The sequence below is a fragment of the Ixodes scapularis genome, unplaced genomic scaffold (assembly GCF_016920785.2).
Source record: "Ixodes scapularis isolate PalLabHiFi unplaced genomic scaffold, ASM1692078v2 PGA_scaffold2__306_contigs__length_199485367, whole genome shotgun sequence".
In the NCBI taxonomy this organism is placed as follows: domain Eukaryota; kingdom Metazoa; phylum Arthropoda; class Arachnida; order Ixodida; family Ixodidae; genus Ixodes; species Ixodes scapularis.
The window spans coordinates 34,046,127-34,067,898 of NW_024609857.1; the positions used below are offsets into that span (position 1 = coordinate 34,046,127).

The 21,772-nt window shown below is 49.4% G+C and overlaps 2 protein-coding genes across 3 annotated transcripts; one reads left to right on the forward strand and one right to left on the reverse strand.

Annotated features, from left to right (window-relative positions):
* Positions 1–293: 293 nt before the first annotated feature.
* Positions 294–7,113, forward strand: LOC8053558 (putative ATPase N2B). Of its 2 annotated transcripts, XM_002433379.5 has the most exons (12): positions 294–885; positions 1,333–1,496; positions 1,575–1,635; positions 1,710–1,811; positions 2,552–2,782; positions 2,850–2,908; positions 3,737–3,819; positions 3,892–3,962; positions 4,023–4,123; positions 4,722–4,886; positions 5,022–5,117; positions 6,994–7,113. In XM_002433379.5, exons 1-12 carry the CDS (start codon positions 768–770, stop codon positions 7,108–7,110), a joined length of 1,368 nt encoding a protein of 455 aa, XP_002433424.3. In that variant the 5' UTR covers positions 294–767; the 3' UTR covers positions 7,111–7,113. The 2 variants fall into 2 exon arrangements, with proteins under 2 accessions (XP_002433424.3, XP_040358184.2); XM_040502250.2 differs by having other exon boundaries at positions 314–885; positions 1,333–1,635.
* Positions 7,072–21,651, reverse strand: LOC8053559 (cleavage stimulation factor subunit 2). The gene is made up of 9 exons (XM_002433380.5): positions 21,435–21,651; positions 21,123–21,201; positions 20,884–21,053; positions 20,745–20,779; positions 16,080–16,187; positions 15,261–15,657; positions 10,548–10,646; positions 8,143–8,492; positions 7,072–7,229 (listed from the first exon to the last, which is right to left on the reverse strand). The coding sequence occupies exons 1-9, from the start codon at positions 21,490–21,492 to the stop codon at positions 7,128–7,130; spliced, it is 1,398 nt and encodes a 465-aa protein (XP_002433425.4). The 5' UTR covers positions 21,493–21,651; the 3' UTR covers positions 7,072–7,127.
* Positions 21,652–21,772: the final 121 nt, after the last annotated feature.

Genomic DNA, 21,772 nt, shown 5'->3' on the forward strand with positions numbered 1-21,772 from the left:
AGTTTAGTGTTCAGCTGCCTACATAAAAAATTCAGTAAACTTTGGAAGACATCTTGTCTTCTAAAACATTTCTGTATAGTTAAAAACTTTTTATAACTATTTCATTAATTTTGATGCTCTACTTTTAGTTTAGCTTATTTGAGCTTAGGCCACATGCCACAGCTATAAACGAAATATAAATTAAGCGGGTCGTAGATATATTTTATATCATTATATTTTTTATAAAACATATTAAATAATAAATTGCATTTAAGTAAAATTTACTTTAAGATAAGCAAAACTAATAACAAAACAAAAACCCTCTTGCGTCGGCTGCTTCGGTACGTGTGTAACAACGGGGGCACAGCCAGGGCCATTCATTTGTTCGTACTACGATGATTCGGAAATCGAGCTGAAATTCACTGAAGTCGCCTATTTACTGAAACCTTTGAAGGCAGAACGGAAAGTCTTTTATACAAGTTCCAGATTGCCACGCGTCCAAGTAACTGCAGTTAGTCCCTAACCAATCAGTCTACAATGAAGGTCATCGGCGCCGAGCTGGTACCTGAGGAGATGCCCCGTTCAGCGTCGGAGTCGACTAAAAATCTTAAGTATTCTACGCAAAGGCCGTGACGACGAAGATCGCAAGTACACTTAGAAAACTCGTAGGTTAGACCTCCGGTGCTATAAATAAATTAGTAACTAAACCATCGACAATTAATTCACGAAACGACGGACAACACATATAGACTTTCCGCTGATACTGCTCTGTCCGTGCTCGAAACGTCATGAAAACCAGACTTCCAGTGCCTCTACATCTCAGGAGACTGCTGACGGGCGGCTGCCACCGTCACAAGCCATGGTGCCTCGCACTTAAACGAACTGTAACTACAACCAGTACTCAAGGTAAGCATGCCAGTTCACTTAACTAGCTCTAGCATATGCGTCCATAAAATCCGTAAAAAAATAAAATACATATGATATATATTTAATTTATTTATTATTAGATAACTCGGAGCATATCATGCTACGCATGAGCTCAACAACTCAAGGCCAATGATCAACCTATGTGTCAGTGGAATAGAAGCCTCGAAAGCATTTTGTGGGATCTTTACTATAAATCACTGACAGCTTAAGAACCTCGGGGCGTGGCGAGCCCCGAGCACTTTGTCGCTCTGCAGCCAATGAAACCATCGTATTTTCCGACAAGAGCGCCGAAGAACTATAATCACATAAAGCAAGAATCGTGAATGTTATAAACCCACAGCCTGTGTTTCCATGCTTGCAAGCTCTTTTAATTCTTTTTTGTCCCAAATCCAAGCCTTAGAAGCTATATATAAGTACTGTTGGCAGATGGTGGCATCGAGCAGGAAGACGTGCTTTCCCAGTACTACCGCCTCCTCGGTCAGGGCACGCTGAAACCGGACGAGAATCAGCTCAAGGTGGCCCAACTCCTCCGTGAACTCCAGTCCAACATCTCCCAGTATGCACCCCGCAGCCAAAGCCTCTTTGAAAAGGTGACCGTTAAAAGGACCTTCAGACGAGGCGGTCAGACTGACATTTGTTGTGACCTGCCTGTGTGCGGCTTTTTCCAGTGGTTCTCGGGGAACAAGCCAGTAGTCAAGCCGGCGGGGGTCTACATCTACGGCGCTGTCGGTCAGTCCAATACAGTTGGCCGAACACTCTTTTTTTCTCTGTTGGCGAGCTAATAAGGTGCCCTCCTCGTCTAGGCCGGGGCAAGACCATGCTCATGGACATGTTCTACGAGTCCGCGACCCCGGAGAGCAAGCAACGAGTGCACTTCCACTCTTTTATGCTGGATGTCCATAATCGTACGTTGCAAATCCACACGCATGTTACCTTACTCTTGCAAAATTTTCCCAATATTTGCCAGTTTTCCGAGGAAACGGATATGATCCCCATTGCAATTGAGGCCTTTAAAGCTAGAACTCGACTGCTCTTCCGACTCTCAGGTTAGGTCGACACCAATGTTGGCTTTTTCCTGTGTGCGTTTTTGGAAATCACTATTACAACCAAAATTCCCGAAAGGAAGCATATTGTTTCGTCTTTCACTTCCCGAGTGTTTCTTTCTGCAAGGTCGAAATTCGAGGCCACCTTCACAAAACGCCCGTCACCTCCAAACCTGAATTCCACAAAAAACGGCGGAGGAATGCGGAGAGCGAGTCGTCTGCTTCTCTCACAGGAGTTGCGGTGACGTCAGGACGACGGCGAGCTCTGATTGGTTTTGATTGAAACAATACTGGGTAGACCTCAATGCGAGATGCCTTGAGGTCTACCCACTATTTTTTGCAATCGGCCAATAAGAGCTCGGCGTTTAGACATTATCGCAACCCCTGTGCAAGAAGCAAGCGAACTTGCGCTCTGCATGGGGAGTTTTTGTAGACTGTTTGTTTCCCTCTGCTACGCTGTCTGCAACGTTGACACTGCTACTGTACATGCATGCCACTAGCCTCATCTGCAGAGTTCCTGACCTTTTAGCCAGATGCAGAGGGCGTTGCGGGATGGAAAAAGCGATCTACGAAAACTCCCTAATGTCTGCCTTATTGACCAGGCATCCACGCATGGAAACAGCAGTCCGCCCAGGCGGGCCTGGGCCGCAAATCCCCGCAGTACGACCCCATTCCACCCGTGGCGGAGGCCCTCTGCGCCCAGGCCTGGCTGCTCTGCCTGGACGAGTTCCAGGTGACGGACATTGGGGATGCCATGATCCTCAAGCGCCTCTTCAGCCACCTCTTCAACCTCGGGGCCGTGGTGGTCGCCACGTCCAACCGCAAGCCCGACGGTGGGCAGACTGCCGGCATGGTGCCCATGACTCCTTTCCTTTAGCGTCGGTGCCTCTTTCTTTGCAGACCTGTATAAAAACGGACTGCAGCGCAGCAGCTTCCTGCCCTTCATCGACGTGCTCAAGGTTTTTGGCTATTTCGTTCCTGTAGAAATCTACAATGTCTTTGATCCTTTATATTGATATGTAGTTTATTTGGGTCTGTGTCTTCTTCCTTCAGTGCCATGGGTTCAATCACGTTGAGTAGTCACCAGCTCGCCCGCACTCTCGCCCTTCTTTCTGTTCTCATCTGAAGGGTTTGAATCCCAGTCGAGTTCCATGTACATCTAAAGATCCCAAGAAATGAATTCCCAGCAGCACATAATTATTTTGTTTGAGGTGTTTAACTTATTTTTGCAACTACTGTAAAATACCGACCATACGCCCGATCCACAATAAGCAATTTTGTAACATTTGCAAAATATACAAAGGACATATTTTTACATATTGACCTAAGGAGTGCTCATTTCCCAGTTTTACATCATTATCTTCAAATTCTGAATGGGAGCTTGCTCGGGATTTTAAAGTAATAGGTATATTTCCCTGTATCGTGATGTTCTCTCATTAGAAGTGGCATGCCAGTTTTTTTCGTTGCGCTTTAAGATTGTGTTGAATGGCAGACCCATCAATTGGAGGCGGTCTTCACACAGTAGCTTAGATTGAACAATTACAAGCACTCCTACTCTGCAAGCTGCTCTACTCCGAGGCTTTCAAATAAAAAATGATAAAAATCTATTTTAAAAAATACATGCTCACAATCCGTAAAATGTTTTACTTATTAACAGTCCTCGCACAGCAGTCCGAGCAATTGTTCCTAATTTCCACCATACGAAACAGCCCTAAACGTACAGTGTCAAGTTTCGTGTGGGACGGGGCAGCACCTCTGAACATGGCTTCATCCTCGATTTCGAGCAGAAAAACTGCATACCAGTGGCACTCGACTCCGGGATCGACTACAGGATTCAGAAGGGGGCTGCCAAGACTAGCTTCTACCTCGTGTGAGTGCCGTTGCTACAGCAAGTGTACGAGCTTATTCAGAACTGGTTTCCTTTTCCTGCTCTGGATTTCAGAAAGTCTGAGTGCGATGCTGATGCAGAGTTGAACCGCATGTTCAAAGTTCTGGCCAGCCAGGAAAACGATGGTTAGTTTCACAAATGGAGCCAAAGAACCTAAAAGCTTCAGGCGAAGTCTTCTTTCGCAGTCATTCGGCCGCGCATCCTCACGATCAAGGGGCGCAACGTGGAGTTTGCCAAAGCCTGTGGACGAGTGCTCGACTCTTCCTTCTCCGAGCTGTGTGACCGCGTAAGTGCACAAGATGTGTGGCTGTATTGGCGGCAATAAAAGCAAAGGAGAAAGAAAGCTGCAAATCAAAAGCCGTACCGTAGCAATTTCGCCAAACACTGATTCTAGCAGCAAGATAAATGGCACTCTAAACTAAAACAGGTAGATGTAGAAGACCACCAGATCACCTCCCTTACAAGTTTCAGGCTCCTCCATGTCCAACAGAGCATCCTTCGAGTGTTTACTTTTGTGCTTCCAAATTGGGTGTCAGTATTCTGGATAGGTGTCAACACATAGGGGCTAGGTACTTCTGACAAAGGTATCTGTCATTTTGACAGGGGTGCCTATACACCAGCATAGTCCACAAACAAACTCGTGTTTGCCCACAACAGGTGCGGGCACTGCACATTGTGCAGTGCCAACAGCAACGCCACCGCAGTGGCACCATGTCAGGGAGCAGAGTTTGTGTATAGTTCCGAAGGAGATGTCACTCTTCAAGTAACACCTCCTTCAAAAAAAGTGTCACTGTTCAAGTGACGCTATTTTTTATTAAAAAGTGCAACTTGAAGAGTAACCTAGTAGGAGACAGAGTAACGGAGCACTGCCTCATCACATGCAGGCCGTGGGGGCGGTGGACTACCTAGCCCTGAGCCAGGTCTTCCACACTATCCTGGTGCGGGACGTGCCCCAGCTGAGCTTGCGAGAGAAAACCCAAGCCCGGCGCTTCATCACCCTCGTCGACACCCTGTACGACCACCGGGTGCGCCTCGTCATGTCCGCCCAGGTATTTAGAGGCCGAGTTTTAATGTTTCGTATATTTCAGCCTAACTGTTGACATGGAAAACACTAATTAGGTGGTGCGAGCTGCCACCCGATTTAAATGGTTCAGCTGTTCTCATTTACGTATTAACTTGTCCAGGTGCCTCCCAACCAGCTCTTCTCCACTGTACAGGGCCCAAACACCCTCACCGATGAGAACAGGCACCTGATGGACGACCTCCAGCTCACCGATCAGGTGATGAGGGGGACAGGCTGCACACGCTTTCTAAATTTCTGAAGTCTTCTACAACCAAAGATTTCTTAAAAAAAATACCTAGTCCTAAATATATAACTTTTAGAGCGCAGCTCTTAGGCATCCGTTTCCACGTTGAGCTGCGTCGGCGTAACCGCGCATGTTGCATTATCGGACATTACAATTTCCCCGCTAAATTTAACGGGGAAACTAAATGCAGTTGGGGTCCCATGTGATGTCAATTTCCCCGCTAAATTTAGCAAGGAAGCTTAACCCGCTAAATTTAGCAGACAAATTTTCCAGCTAAATTTAGCGGGAAATTGTTCGCTAAATTTCCCCGCTAAACTTAGTGGGGAAATTTTCGCTGAATTTAGCGGGGAATTTCCTGTTAAAAAGGGGAGGAGGGGTATACCCTCCCCCCTCCTCCTCAAGAGTTATGCTCTAATTTCGCATTACAGAGAATTGTAAATGTCTAATTTTTTTATTTCTAGGGTATTGAAATTTTAGACGTAAGCTGCTTTGCGAAATATGGCATGCAATAGCGAAGACTGTGAAAAATCGAAACTTCTGCCGGAGATCTAAGATTTGTGATCATCCTCTCCTGTTTGTGAACTGTTTAACTGATATGGGGATAAATAAATCCTATCAAGACAAACCTTCGTTTAGTTATAACACGATGACAAGTTTAGTCATCTTGTTATATTTAAGCATCTACAGTGCAATCCACTTATAACAATAATGAGAAAACCAAAAATTTCAGTCGTTATAACCGATTTTCGTTGTATGTGGACTAGAATCTGATTGTTTCTAGACTAGAAATTCTAAAAACTGATCGTTTTAAGCAATGCATTGTTATATGTGGTATCATTATAAGTGGATCACACTGTATTACCAAAATGACTTGTTTATCAAAACTGCAATGGTACTTTTCTGGAATTCAATCTTAAATCCAAATTAGATGTACTATAACTAAGGTGTGCATTCTCCGGTTTTAACCGAAAAACACCGATAAACATCCGTCAGTGACGAAAATATAAAATCGGTTAAAACCGAAAAACACCGGTGGTTGGATATTTTCGCCCTGGTTAAAACCGAAAAACACCGGTCGTTGCTAGTTTCCGACCTAGCGAAACCCTTTCCCCGTAGAGGTTCGTCAAACGTGTTATCTCATGGATCCTGCATTCTTCCAGTGTTTATACATGGCTTGCAGGTGGCGCCAGTCTGCCCTCCTTTCTGGGGGTCAAAAGCGTCTAGTGAACGCAGTAGAAGCTAAGCTCTCATACGCCTTTCCCCTATTGTGTCTCCCATGGCTCCCTTTTGTGAAAAAATTAACACAGTGGAGGGTAGGCTCTCACGTGCCTTTTCCTCATTGTGTCTGGCCAAGTGATGTTGGTGAAAGCCATGTATTCATAATTGCGGGTTGCGAACCTCAAGGAACGTGCTGCCATGACGGCAGCACATTCCTTGCCTGTAGATGCAAGAATGAAAGTATGCTTGCATCCACTATAATAACCAAGTGTGAGAAATAGTTGCTTCCTAGAGAAGAAGTGTATAAACTATGTGAATAAAATTGGAACTCTCTGTCTGTGATCAACCGCTTTTTTTTTTCACCGATAATCACCGTTTTTAGCCTCATCGTGAGACGTTCCACCGAAATACACCGGTGTTTTGAAAATAAGTAAACACCGAAAAACATCCGCCGATTTTTCTCACAAATAAACACCGGAAAGTACACACCCTAACTATAACTATCATTTTGTAATCACTTAGACCACTTGCACATTTTGTTTTCTATATTTGCTTCTAGGGCCTTTTCTTAGTATAAACTCCGAGCATTAACCTGTCGTCCAACCAAGCAACCCTGCCTTTTCCCTCGCAGAGCGCGAGCATCTTCAGTGGAGAGGAAGAGATGTTTGCCTTCGACCGCACAGTGTCCCGGCTGAGTGAGATGCAGACCGAGAACTACTGGAACCAAGCCAGTAAACACGTTTATTAGCTGCGTGGACAGCCTCCTCACTGCTGCGTGCTGCGCGCAATCTGCTCCTTCAGCACCATGATGCTCTGGCGCTGGTCTGGTGGAAGCAAGGCGATCTGCTGATCCGAGAGCTGCAGCACCTGCAGGCAAGGGAGAGAACCGGAAATGTCGCCATCGCTGCCATCCGGAGGCGTGCGGGACACCCACAGACCGGAGCACAGAAGTGCCGATGCATTTACCCACTGCCTCTCGGCAGTGCAGGCGTAGGACGGACGACGAGATGGAACCTCCCGTGTGGACTCCCCTAGTACGAGATTGTGCACACTTGTAAGTGCCTCGGCACGAATCTACTCTAAAAAGATAGGAAGGCGTGGAATGGAGAGCGTGCTGGTAAGGATAATATAAAGAATGGGAGCACAAAACACAAGGGCGGTTGTGAAGTGTGCAGAGTTGGCTATGGAAATAGCGACAATGCTTACGGCCTTTGCTGCCACGGTCTACGTTACGGCAAGACAGAGCACATGACAGAGAGAAAAGTAGTGATGAGATTTTCAGTCATCTCAAAAGAGAAGATTATTCCCTTGTAGCATTCGACAAACAAGGTATGGGGTGCGGCACGAATTATGCCAGCCTGATGATCTGGGGCCTGTGGGCAACAGATGGCTTCAGAGCACGGGCTCTCAAACGGCGTTCCCCACAGTACCCCCAGGGGTTCCCCGAGCTGCCATATTTCATCGCTTGTCCCTGCCCCTATGTAAAGTGTTCTTCCAGTTTAAGCACTATCTCATGAGATCTAAGTCAGCCATTGATGCACAACTATGTGCAAAACACTCCCTAGCATGTGCACCACTGTTAACAAGGTCTGCATGCTTTTGCGCTGCAAGGGTTTGGACAGGGGTTGTTCGGCTACCAATTGGGAAAAATGGGCATTCCTCAAGCTGTTCTGGAGCCCCACATTGTCCCGAAATTCTACAGACGGTGCAGACGTCTTTCGTCGACACACACGCTTGCGAGAAAGACGACTGCCACTTCTACGAGTCGAGGACGGCGCACCTGCATGATGAGGGCGGCCTTCTCCTGGTCCTGAGCCGAGATGACGGGGTTTCCGCCGGGGCGTGCCGGGCCGGGGCCCATCCGGGGGTCGTCCCTGCTCCCGATGGGGGCCGGGCCCCCCGGGGGTCCCTGGGAAGCGAAGGGGCGACTACGGGGGTCGAAGGGGGCCCCGGCCCGGAAGCGGGGGTCTCCGCCGGTCCTCAAGTCCTGGTCCTCGAGGGGCTGCGGCTGGCGCATGTCCCGGTCCCCCATGGACACGCGCAGGTCCCTGTCCCCGCGGGGGTCCAGGCGGGGGTCCGGGCCCACCATGCCTGGCCTGCCCGGTGCGGCCAGCGGGGCCGGGGCCATCACTGCGTGCGGTGACGGAGCGACGAGCAGAGCGAAAGTGTTTGCAACAGGAATACGAGGCCGCTCGCCAAGCTTTGGTTCCGAGTTCTCTTTTATTTTGACAGTATTTGCAATGAATACATCTCATCAGAAAAGAAAGAAAAGCAAAAGAAATGTCAACACGAAGCACTTTCAAGAGCCATCTGCTCGTGCCCAAGGAGTTCCTTGCATTTTGCGCAATTGGCAATAAATAATCGAGTGGGGCTGAACGAATGGCCGAGACTATTTTTGTATTAACCTTTCCTTGTCTAAAGGCGACACCTGGACATCTGAAATGTTACCTCTTTGTTTTCCCCATTTTTTTTGCTGCACATACTTTTATTAATTATCATGTCTTGATACACTAGTGAGTTGCAGCGGAGCATTCTTTGGCCCCTAGTTCACAGCTTTGTTTTCTAGCTGCCACACACTGCAAGACTTAGTTGGACGTGCGTTAGAGCAAGGCCCTCACTAAAAAACGTTCAGCCTTTCCGCTCTCGTGAAGAAGAAAGACCAGCGGAGCTGTACTCGATACACTGCCGTAACGCGCACGCGCCCGTTTCCCACTTCGCGTTTGACACGCTGCCGATCGTGGATACGTCTCCGACGAACCAGAGTAGGTCGCACACGGTGCACGTGACGCCAAACGGGTAATCCACGAACTCCCTCCGGAACCTCGCCGTCGCGCCTCGCGCTTGTGCTTGGCCTTCGCGGCACGATCGCCATCCATGGCGTTGGCTTGCCGGCGCCTTTTACATCGCTGGTTCTGTTCTTGGCGGAAGCTTTCCAGGCGAGCGATGCGCTCATCTTTGGCAAGGGAGTCTGAAGCGCTCTACGCAGTGGAAGTCGAGGCGACAGCGGCTTCGCGGCGGTTACGGACCCATTCGCGCTGCTGCGTACGTCGCCACTCCTTCCGCAGCCAGTCTTCTTTCTCCGAAAGGGCGAGCGGCCGACCCATCCTAAGTCCAAACCGAAACTGATAAGGGCGTAGGAAATAGCGCGCAAAACAGACGAGGACGAAGAAACACGCGTGACGAGCGCATTGCTCTTTACATGTGCTTCTTTTTTGTCGTCTGTTTTTCGCGCGGTTTCCTACGATGAATTCCCACCAACGCGCCCAACTATCCATTCTGATATGATAGCTGGACTGGTTGCCGCCATCTACGAGCGACGGCGGCAACCAGACTGGTTGTGTGCTTGACGCCGTCGCTTATCGATGGCGGTAGCTGTCCAGTTAGGTTTGTGTCGACAGGCGTTTGATACCGGACACAATCCTGGGGAACCTAGCCCTTAACAGCTCTGCCATAATAGGCCCTGTACTTCATATGCCACAAGCAATCAAAAGAGTTAAAACCAAGCGCCCTTAGGAAGTACCTCAAAAGAAAAACGACCGCACAAAGTGTGCTGCAATTGACAGGGGTAGCTGCTGCGTTGCAGAAAGGCATATTGAAGGAGATTTGCCTTCATCCAGTGTGCTGTATAATGTTTGCAACGGGTTCTTTGCTTTCTGTGGAATTGATGTAGGAGACGTGTGTGAGGAGATGTGTGCTTTGGTAGAATGATTGTATGACATATTGCATGTGTGAAAGGACACAGAAGCGCCTGTGACCGCACCAGCGGTGGAAGAAGCAAAAGTATGCAAGCGAGCTGTTCCATAGAGGCACAAAGAGTACGCGAGAACGGCACCTAGGCGGCGGCAGTGGGGCGGCGAGGGAGTGTGTCCGCACAGCACAATCGCAGGTGTATTTCGCAATGGCGGCTGCCGGAGGGGGTGGGGAAGGCAAGGATGAGAAAGCGTCGCTGAACAAGAACAGCGGCGGCCTAAAGGGGGGAAGGGAGGGGGAAGAGAGAGAGGGAATTGTCGTGCGTGAGGAATGACGAGGAGAGGGAGAGCAGAGCCTCTGCTGTAGAGCGGGGTTTTGCATTCGTACATGAGCATGTTTTTCCCGTGAGGGGGCCACCAACAGTTACCGCTGTAAAACTTTCCTCTCCGCCGCGGCTCTTGTGCACGGCGAAAAGAAGGGCACCGTGGAGCTCACCTCGGGGGTCAAAGGGTGCCGTCCTGAGCGGTTCGGGCACCGGTGGGCGCTCCCCTAACAGGGCTGGTCTACCGGGACCCACTGGCGGACCCCGACCTCCTGTGGCAGGCACCAGACGACGTAAGTTAGGTGTCGCATATGGACAGGCACAACAACTGCGGGCTCTCCACCCTAAGTCAGCATGTACATAAGGGACTATAGACAAAAACGAGGTTGCTACGAGCAAAATCCGTAATCGTAAGCTGCAATTGATAGATGGTTTAAGCTTTCACTCGACCACAAAGCTTTGACAAGTCTGGTGGTCCATTATAGTCATAAATTGGAAAGACAAAACAGGGAAACTAAAATACATCTGCTTCTGACCCTCAGTGTTCTGTCTAAAATTTTTTCATAGTGTACCGCAGTTCCTATAATCTACCGGTACAAGACTAAGAATGGAAAAGGCATGTGTGGTTGTTCGTGGTTTTACTTGTCCTCTTTTAAAACTGATATATCAGCTAGTCCTTCTTGCAGCCCACACGTTCTGACACTGAAGAGATTCCCTGGTGTGGTGCGCTATCCATGCTCTAAAGCTGGCCGAGAAATCTCGGGATCATGCCTGTAGATAGTGGAACTAAGAATTTTGCAACATGCAGCAACATAGCCGGAGTAACCCAACATGAGCCAGAGAAATTATCTACACACGGTTCGAAAGCGACGTTATTAGACTAAAAATCCCGAGAGATAGCCCACCCAACATTAAGAGCAAATCGGCTAAAAATAGGGAGTAAGCTAACTTTCAGTCTACAATCAAGAAAAGTTGAAAAGAATTGCCATTTTTAAGTTGTGTCTCTTTCAAGCTTGTCATGGTGATGATTGGCACCAGCAAAGATGACTGTACTTCCCAGTCGGCAACGTTCGCTTATATCCTGCCATAACTAATAGCCCCTTCCCCTGGTAAACGCCGAGCGCTCCGCGCTAGCGGTTGTGGAGCGGTTGGTCTCGGTGAGCGAACGGTCACGTGGTCCATCCCAGTGGCACGTGCTGCGGAGCAAATCGAGCGGTAACGCTCCCAGCGCCACCGCTTCCAGAGCGTCTGCTCTCGCTTTTGAGCAGCTGCGGTTCCCATTGCTATCTTGCTGAAAGCATGAAGTTCTGATCGGAACTTTGTGCTTTGACAAAAAGTTTTTTTGTTTAGTACTTGATTAACGGTGACCCCGACGTTAAGACACAATTTATTTTTCCTTAAAGTTATATAAGCCCGATGAAGGCAACTAGAAGTACTTGTACGAGCCGTAGGATGCTATTAAAGGGCAACTCCGGCCAAAACTGAAAATGAAATAAAATACTGGTATCGTTGTAGTGACACAAAATACGACTCCGGCCAAAATATTACGTCCGTAGGACGCCGCATTCTCAACTAATGCCGATAACAAAAATGCGACCCGCCGCGAGCCGCCGGTCCTTAGCGGGCGGCCAGCGGGTTGCCGATCGCTAATGCAACATTGGGCCGTGACGTCCGTATCATTCTCTTTTCTTCCTGCAATGCGGGCGTTGCGCGGAGTGCGCTTCTTTGAGCCGCTACCACCGCTACTTCGGCTTGTGATTGGCGTGTTTAGCCGTTGCTTTTATATGTAACCCGTGTAGCTTCGGTATAGCCTTTTGTTAATTTGCTTGTGAGGACTTTAAGACTCGTTTTAGCGAGCAACTCGGTGCGCCCAAGACTGCCCAGCTGTTCCTCGAAAGATGCCGAGTGCAACTTGTAGCGCTGTGGGCTGCTCAAACAACCGTCTGCGCAACACGGAGATGCTTTTTCACAGGTGTCCGACGGACCGGAAATTGGAGAAGGTGTGGGTGAACGCTGTTCGACGAGTGGACTTTGGACTTCGGCTTTTACGCACCCAAGGAAAAAAGAACGAAAAGCAGTCGTGCTCAGCCCAGCACACGTGTGTTCGGGCGCCGCGCCCCGCGCCGGAGCCTAAAACCCTCGTCTCTGGGACTGACCCGCAGCATGAAAGCGAAAGGGCCCCCAGTACTGTACGTCACTGGCAGCGCTGCGTAAAGCAACGCCGCTCCATCCACGGAGCTCAGATGACAATTTAGGCCTAGCGACGAGTACGGAAGACCACACACACGGCGACAGCCGCCGAGTACGGCACCGAACGAGTTCACTTGTTTTCAAGTCGCTAGCTTTTGGGTATACAAGTGACGAGTACGGCATAGCGTACGCACGGCGGTGGCCGCCGAGTACGGCACCATACGAGTTCACAGGTTTTCCAGTCGCTAGCTTTTGGTTATACGCACTAACTTTTGCTACATATGGTCGATAACTACAGAATTAAAACAAAATCAGCATACCTCCTAGCTTTAGACGGCTAGCGCAACAGAGGTAGGTGGCGCTCGGCCTGCATACTCGTTGAACGAGAACGATCGTGACGTCACGTTCACATAGCGGCTGATTTCCAGTGTTGCCAGGGCCTCGAGCGGCTAGTTTCGGTTTTGTTGGCCGCGCCCCAAACAAAACTTTCAGGCGTCGATATCTTTAAAACTACGCACAATAACGAGAAAAAAATTACACCTTGCAATTCAGGGACGCTGACTGCACTAAAAAAAGTCATAATCCCAAAATCGAAAGTATGGACCGGAGTTGCCCTTTAAAGGGCAACTCCGCTTAATTTAAAAAATTTTGAGATAGTGGCCGATTTTGCTTTTTGGAGCACTCAAAAACAATCCCCAATCCTTTGTTTCACGAAAAGTAAAATATTTTTCGTGTAATTTTACTCTAGCCATGATCACAAACCGAAACCGAAACGGTGGCAAAGCCGGACAACATTGTATATTCGGCATCACTAAGCATGTACACCCACGTGATATACAAGGGGAAGAAGAAGCTCCCCTCTAATCAGGATCCTCCTTTGTGCCTCCTGGATTAGCACAGGCGTCGCTATTCTCCTCCCAGAAGATTATAGAAGATTAACCTGTCACTCAATATTCTTACAAAAGCAGCTTCCCTCTCCTCCTTTTACTTGGTGTTCAAAAGTATGCGATGCAACACAAGCCGCGCTCAACGAGGCGATCGGCTTATCAGTAGTATCAATAGTCGAGCGCCGGGCCGGCCGAGCGCGTCACTCACGTCTTTCACGGCGCTGGCGCCACCCGTGCTCTCCCCGGGAAAGAAAACAAAATTGAAAAAAAAAAAAAAAAGAAGCTGTACATGTTTGATGACGTCGCGGACGTGCCGGGAGAAGGAATTTGGAGGAAGCGGAAATGCAGCCGGGCAGTGTTGTCTGGCCCGCACGTCTCAACCAAAACCAGCGGATTTGTGCTTGTCAAACTTTGACAGCGATTTTAATGAACTTCTAGGCGGAATTTCGCCGTAATATTTGCCATGGGGGTTTTGTAGATGATAACAAAGAGAACTGCATAGTTTTGCACTACTGGAAAAGAAGCGGAGTTGCCCTTTAAGCAATACCAAACACGTATGCCGTAAAGCGATCGCCATCTCCGAAGGCGACTTCCATCTGCGGAGTATTTGGCGTGTTGTCTTCTTATTGTTCCAATTACATTACAGAGACCACAAAACGAACAAACGACATATACCTAGCTCTTCATCCAAATAGGCGCGCACAACGCCTTCGACGTAACGCGCTATCTTGGGCCTTTTCGCTGGCCAGCCAAACGACTCGGCAAACACTTCGCCGAGAACGGCTGCCTCGTTGTCACTCGAGCTGGAGCTAAGCTGGTATCTTCGTCGCCGTCACTGCGTTTTTGTTAGACCTCCTGAAATTAACTGCAACGATGTCACCGCCGCAGTATGCTCGGGCGAGTCGGTTATGACGAGGGGAACGAAAGCCCACCCAGCAATCGAAACAAAAAAGCCGCGAAACTCCTTCACTTCCCCACGGGAATGTCGATAACGAAACTGAAACGTTGCGAGAGACGACTACAGATCGTACTCCTCCAAAAATGGCTGCGCAGAGAACTAACCCGGACCGCTCGACGCGCTCCGCCACTTTTCCACGGAGCGGTTGGAGTCGCTCGGGGAGCGCCCCACTGGCTCCGGATCTACAAGCGGCACACGAAGAGATTGCTCTTATCTCGCGAGGAAAACAAGAATCCGCTCACCGAGCGCTTGCTATTTGTTAGGGGAAGGGGCTATAACTAGCTGCATTTAAGCCGAGGCCATCATTGATCCTAACACTACTATTACAAGAAGTGAACTATTTTTTGGTGTTTAAAAAAAAATATAGCAAATCAAGCCAAAAATAGGGGTGGGCTATCTTGCGGGAGTGGGGCATCTCTCGGGATTTTACTAGGCGGCAGGGTGATTAGCAGACACGAAGCACACGTCTGTCACGCAAGGCTTCTGTTCTGTTTTACTTCGAGCGTACCCTGCTTCTTCAAAAATGCTACCAGTCCTAAAGAAAGTAGAGTAGAAAGTGAAACATCTCCAATAGATGCTGCATGCCATTTGGCAACTCTTTTGAATTACCCCTTACAACAACTAACACATTTAGTCACAGGTTCCTTTAAGAAAACATAAGACTTCAAAAAATAAACTAGGAACAGTAGGGTACAAAGACGCACCCAGTGCGTCTATGTACCCTATTACCTACTACGGTTACCGAAAGCTTCGCCCAATACCATAAAGCGTCGAAGACTCTGCAGTCCTCTGACGTCTATGGAAAACATATCAAAAGGTGGCGATCAGTCAGGCGGGTTGTTGGGACCCACCTCCAAATGCCGCGTCGTTGAATCCCTGCTCCGGAGGGAACCCTTGCTGCTGGGGCGCCGGAAGGGCCCCGGCCCCCATGCCCTGCGGGGCCCCCACCAGGCCCCCGCCCTGCTGGGGACCCCAGCCCATGCCGGGTCCGCCGACCACAGGCTGCTGCTGCTGCTGCTGTTGCTGCGGCTGCAGGGGCATGGGCTGGGGCTGGGGCTGTGCGGGGGGCAACTGCTGGGGCCCTGTGCCCAGGGGCCCCATGGTGGGATTCTGGCGATGCAGGATGCTCAATGCCACCTGGGGCTCCACCACCTTCATGATCACCTGGGCCTGGAGCAGTGCATAGGCCAGCTGCGGGTTCTGCAGCAGCATGTTGCGCGCCTCTCCTGGGTTGTTCTGGATGCACAGCTGAGGAAAGAGGAGGAGGAGACAGCAGTTGGGCCGCGCGGGTACGACGCCGCAAAGACTTTGAATGTCCGAGAAATTTGCTTCCTTCTTTTCGAGTCGCGCATCATGCTGGTAACAATTAGTATCGGCTAGTAATGGTGTTCGTTACAATTCGAGAGAGCCACGCTATCAAAGAGGGGCTCTAAAGTTCCACGGAGGATTGCAGCATTGTGTCTTTTGAAGATGACAACAAGATGGCGGGCACAAATTACTAACAACCAGTCAATGAATGTCACCACGATTGTGGAAACCACTAAATGTGGGCATCCTCCACAGTCGAGAAATTTATCGGCGAAATGGATATGCCGGCCCGGGTCATTGGTTCGATGTTGAAAAGCCCTCGAGCAATAGCCCATGCAGACTCTAGTTGTCGGGGGCCTCACCTTCATCTGTTTCATGAGCTCGAACATCTGCTCGGGGGGGAGGCTAGCCACAGCCTTGGAGATGGCCTCTGGAGCACGCTCGGGTTCCACCTCGGCACCGTAGGGGCTCTACAAAAGGGAACGGTTTTTGTCACCAGGCGCTAGGGTCACTTTCGCGGGATTCGCAAACATTAGCCCGTGAACTCCAATAGGTGACCGGCGTTTGAGCCGGAAGTTTCGTCATCCGAAACAAGGCTTCACATGGACTTCACACTTCCGGTTCGTACGGTGTTGGTCATTATTCGTTCAGCTGCATCGAAAGCCCTTCTTGTGGTAGCCATGTTGTATTCGCAATTAAAATGGTCCACTGCTCCGCGGTATATTGGCCAGTACAATATGTTCTCTCTTTTACTTCAAGTAAGGGCTGCGCGAAATAACAATCTCTAACAGAGTCTCTTGACACCCCGAAAAAGGTCTCGATTAATCTGCGAAGGGGTGAGTACTGGTCGTCGTACAAGGCGTCCGCGAGAATGCGGTATGCGATCTCGCAGGAGATCAGTTTATCGCACAACAAAGGGTCGACAGACCGTTTCATCGACAGACAGTTTAATCGATAGTTGGTTACATCGACAGCTCAGATTAGCTTTTTATGTAATGAGCTGCCGCACAGCGTTGCCACGAAGCGGCGTGAACAAATGGCTTGCTATAATATAAATAAAAAGGACGGGTCAGCTAAATAAACAAAAGCAAGCAAGCAGCACCTACATCTTGACGGATAATAAAGCGGTCGTAGGACCCTACGTAGCCCACATCAATATCGGTGCGCATTTATGCATGCTTTCTTACTCGGCATCATTAAAAAAACGTATGGGGGGAGGGTCACGGCACACTGGGGACAACTTATTTGAAGTACAAAAAACATGCGAGTGTTTAAAAGCAAGGGTTCTCACATAGTCGGATGTCATTGAAACAAACTTTTTGTAAGGAAGTAGTGTTTCGATCGCGCAACAAAAAGTATGCCAAAACTCCGATCGGGCATTTCAGTTAGCCGCATCCCACGGCAAACATTCATACCTATTTCAGTCGGTGATGTGATCTAACGTAACCATCAAAAATAAACAAAACCCAATGAAGAACGCTGGCTCAAGAGGAAACCAAAATAGCTAACCTAGCCAGAGCTTTCACACGACGATCCGGGAAGCGCGTCGCGAGTGCAGCTTGCCACCAGCCGCACTGACACCGCGCTTTTGTGGCCATTCTCGACGCCTGTGCATACCGATTCCTACTTAACTTATCCGTAGAAGTAACTTCAGGCGCTAAGAAATTTGTAATTCACCCAGCAACAGAGAGAAGTGGCTCGAATTGATCGGGTTCAACACCTGCATAGATGCCGACGCAGCACCATAGACGCCACGGTGCTGCGTCAGCTGCAAGCTGCAAACCAGAGGTGAGTAATACCCAAGGTGCTTTGCGGCTGCTGCCATACGCTGATCACCTATTCTGTCCCCACAGGAAAGAGCAGCCACTCTGGACTGACATTGTTATAGAAATCTATTTATAAAATAAGCTCTTGCTTCCAACACAGAATAAGATTACTGGGTTCAAATGTTTACCTGCCAAGTTCGGAGAAACCAAATCCGCGAGAATTTCGAAGCCGGGGGGGGGGGGGTTGCGGTTTTTAAAAATTAAACATTTAGGCAACTTCATTACATTTATATTGCACTGCTCATGCTAGCGAGATACAGCTGGGCCTCGTTATGATTGCAGCCGTTTGTTGCAACGGCAAAGATTCCTTGCTTAAGTGCGGGGAGGGGGGTAACAATTTGCGTTTTCCGGGAGATTTTTCTGTCAACTGGCAGGTACGAATATGTGATTTATGCCATGCTGCCCTCTTCGGATGGAAGTGCCCATATTATGGCAGTAGGGTCGAAAAGTCCAATGAAAAGAACAAATCATGTCAAAACCCAGAACACAGCAAATGTAACGTAGCAGTTCTTCGATCCCCCCAACCGTATTGATGTCACTGGCCTAAAATAAGGCAGAGCCTCCTCCACACGCGTGGCTCTCTTAACGGAGTGGCGGCGTGAGTGGTAGCTGAGTGCCACTAGAGCGACAAACAGCAACAAATGACAGCGACACGCGACAGACGACTCCAACAGACAGCCTGTTTGTCGGAGTCCACCATCCCACCTGGCAGACACGACGCAGAACACGGAGACAAGAAAAATTGCTTCCTAGTGGGACTGCAGTTGTAAACAAAGCAATTCAAAATACACAAACAGGATGTGGCGACGCGGTTTTCGTGTTTCGCTCTTTGGGCTAAAACATACCGACAAACACGGTGAAAGTGGAGACGATTACATTATTTTTTTATTACAGCTTCCGCTTGTCCTCATTTGCCGTTGGAGACTTTTCGCAAACAGTTGTGACATTCGACACCAAACGTTTTCCGAACTAGAATTCCCAAATCGTTCCTTTGTTGTGTTGTTCGAAGCACTCTAAGTGAGCGCCATGAAATTTCACGCCGATTTTGAGGATGTTTATAACTTCAAATCTGAATGATTAAAAGCAAGCGTTTTTGGGGGGGACAATACGGCATTCCATTATACAGACCGTGATGACAAGTCTCTCGTCTGCCGGAATGGCTTGCCGCGGAACGTCGTGTCCTACTTCGTGGTGAGCGGTGTTACTTCGGACAGTTCTCGAACATGGGTGTATCCATCCTGATGAAGAGGCGTAGACCTCGGCATCTTGAACCACCTCACGCACCAAGTTTTCGCTAGCAAAACCAGCCACAGCAAATTCCTTTTCGCAACAGTACTGCCAGCAAGCAAGCCGCACCCGCAAGCCACTATGAGCAATCAAGGGACCGGAACTGCGGGAACGATCGGTGGCCACCAGGGACTTCTCTGAAGGTCGAGCGGCGGAGCGAGCAACCGGAGGGGAATTGAGAGGCAACAGAAGTTAAAAGCGGGCGAGGAGGATAAGTTTGTCTCTGAGAGATGTTCCTCGGTGGGACTGCTTGCTGCGCTTCAAGTCCAACGACAGACAAAAACTCATCTGTCGTCAATCGTTTGTCGGCGCTTGTCAGCGTTTGTCGCGGGAGTTGGTCGTTATAGTGGGACAGCGCCAGTGACACGGAACTGTGTGGTGTCGCAGGACGAAAATCGGTGTTTGTTGCTCCAGTGGGGCAAGGCTATGAGGGAGTGGCAAGCAACACTGAGCAGAATCGTCGCTTTGAACGCCAGCGTGCTGTGAGCCCTTGGTGATACCAACAAGGCTAGGTGCAAGCTGGAGTCCAAGGTTATATTTCAATTTCCCTGAGCAGAGCGAGGGGTGACCGGGCGAAGCGCAGTCTGTTTGGCAGCCTAGCTTGCTGACTGTTTCGATTAGCTAGGACAGAGGTGCGCAAAGCGGGGGAGCGATGCGACGTCTGGGGTCGTGGGGGCCTAAGAAAGCCGGGCCGCTGATGGCTTTGATACTGCTCTAAAGGGGGGGAAGGTGGGAGGGAGGGTTGCCTGAAAAGTTTGCGCAACTCCGAGTTAGGCTTTAAACAGGAAATGGTTGGCAAGCTAGGCTGCTAAACACGTCAACGGCTGCTCCCTCGGTGCACCACTGCTCGGTTAAGAGAGCTCCTTAAAGGGCAACTCCGCTTCATTTTTGGTTTTGAAAAAACAATGCAGTCCTCTTCAGTACCGCCTAGGAAGACCACATGTGAAATGTTACGACGCAGTTCTGTCTAAATGTTTCTTAAACGGTCCGACAAACTTTGCAACTCGCCAAGTTGCCGAAATCGGCTGACTTGAGCGGGCGAATTCAGGCGCAACCAACAGCGCAGTCAAGGCTACGGCATGGGCGGAGCCAACATTGAGCTAAACGTCATTATCATGGCCCCCTATTGCTTGTTTTCACTTCTCCGGGCGAGCGTAGCGCATGACGTCAGCAATGTTGCCTCTCGGCACTCAGCGGTGTCCATGTGATTGGTGTAACGCGCCTGCGCAGCGCGCTTCTTGGGAGCCGTCCGGCCGCCCGCCGTTATTGCCGTCTTCCGCGTCACAACCGCCGTCGTCGTCTCACCGATTGTGATTATTGTCTCTAGGAGTTTCGTCCACATTATGAACACCACGTGCGCAGACTTATGCCGCAGTTGTGCAGACGTCGTCGAATGCCGTAGACACCAAAACGTGGCGAAGAGTGCAGTGCAGACAACACTTGCGCCTGCCACGATCCCGCCCGTCGTTGGGCCGAGGATCACGTGACATCTCGTACCACGTGATGGCCATGTACTTGGCGACCCCAGGCCAATGTTGCCGGGCGGAGCCGAAGTTTCGGTTTCAATTTCCGCTCGTGTTTAAAATTTGATTTAAAAATATATATCCCATTTTTCGCGAAGCAAACGACGTAGTGTGTTTTACTAGGAATTTTTAATTCGAAATCAATCATTATCCCGAAATCTTTGGAATTGAGCGGAGTTGCCCTTTAAGCCCCGCCCACGGAGGAGGCTCTGCCTTATTGCAGGCCAGTGATATCAATAACCGCAGGTCAAATCAATACTCCCCAAAAGCTCAGGTGACACAAAACCGACCGAGATAAGAAATAATACACAAACAATTTACACAATGTCACTTGGACATGTCACACGTGTGTATTAAAGTTGAACTGATCCAGTGCTTTGTGCATAATTACCTCAACTGGTGGTCCCCCTAGTGATGCCTGCAGATCTGTCAAGGAATAAAAATAAAAAGAAAGAGGGAATAATTTATTAGACAGAAAGGATCATTCACTGCAAGAGTCTCCCCTCTACAAAGTCCGAGTCGGCCCTTACTTTTGAGTTCCTCTTTGCTCTTCTCGCTGGCAGCGTTGTCCACACGCAGCGGGCGACCGTTCAGATCGAAGGCGTTGAGGTTTCGCATGGCGCTCAGAGCGGTCTCTTGATCCTTGTATTCGCAGAAGCCATAGCCCTTGGGTTTGCCCGTCTCGCGATCGTACACGAGTCTGAAACAGGGTGGAGACGCAACGGTCGGTGCCGGTGAGCGGGACAGGCGTCGCAGTCATCGAACTCACCGGAAGCTCACGACGGGACCGACTTCGGAAAAGATATCCTTCAGCTGCTCCTCGGTGGCCTCATAGGGAATGTTCCCCACTTGAAAGAGAACGGGAGAGGCGTCGATGAACTACGAGCGCGGACACCGCGTCTAGGCTTGGGCCAGCTCCAGCTTTCGAACATTAATGGCATCAAATCCGGCCACAGCATAACGTCAATTATGGCTACGGTATACTCTGTCATAAACATTTTTGCATACTGTCATTAACAAGTATTCGATCCTAGATACAAAGAAAAGGTGCCGGCGAAGGACGGGGCCGGTGATCGCTTACCGAACACCGAACGCACAGAGCGTTCTGCAGCCGATAATACGCCTTGGACAGCAGTCATTCTGACACGGGGGCGATCAGGTACGGCGATATTTGTGTTGGGGTGTCACCAATGTCTCCTAGCCTGGCAAATTTACGCTCGCTTTTCAGGTTTGTCGGTTTACGCGTCTACGCTCCGCCGCCTTCGTTGACTTCACTTCTCCCGTTGTTTGTCGATTGGATTGAATGCTGGATGAAATCTGGAATCCAATGCAAATCCAATGGAAAACAAAACTGTAGTAAAACAAAATAAAACCAACGCCTCCTAGCGTCGATTAAAGTCGCAGTCGGCTCGCGCAATG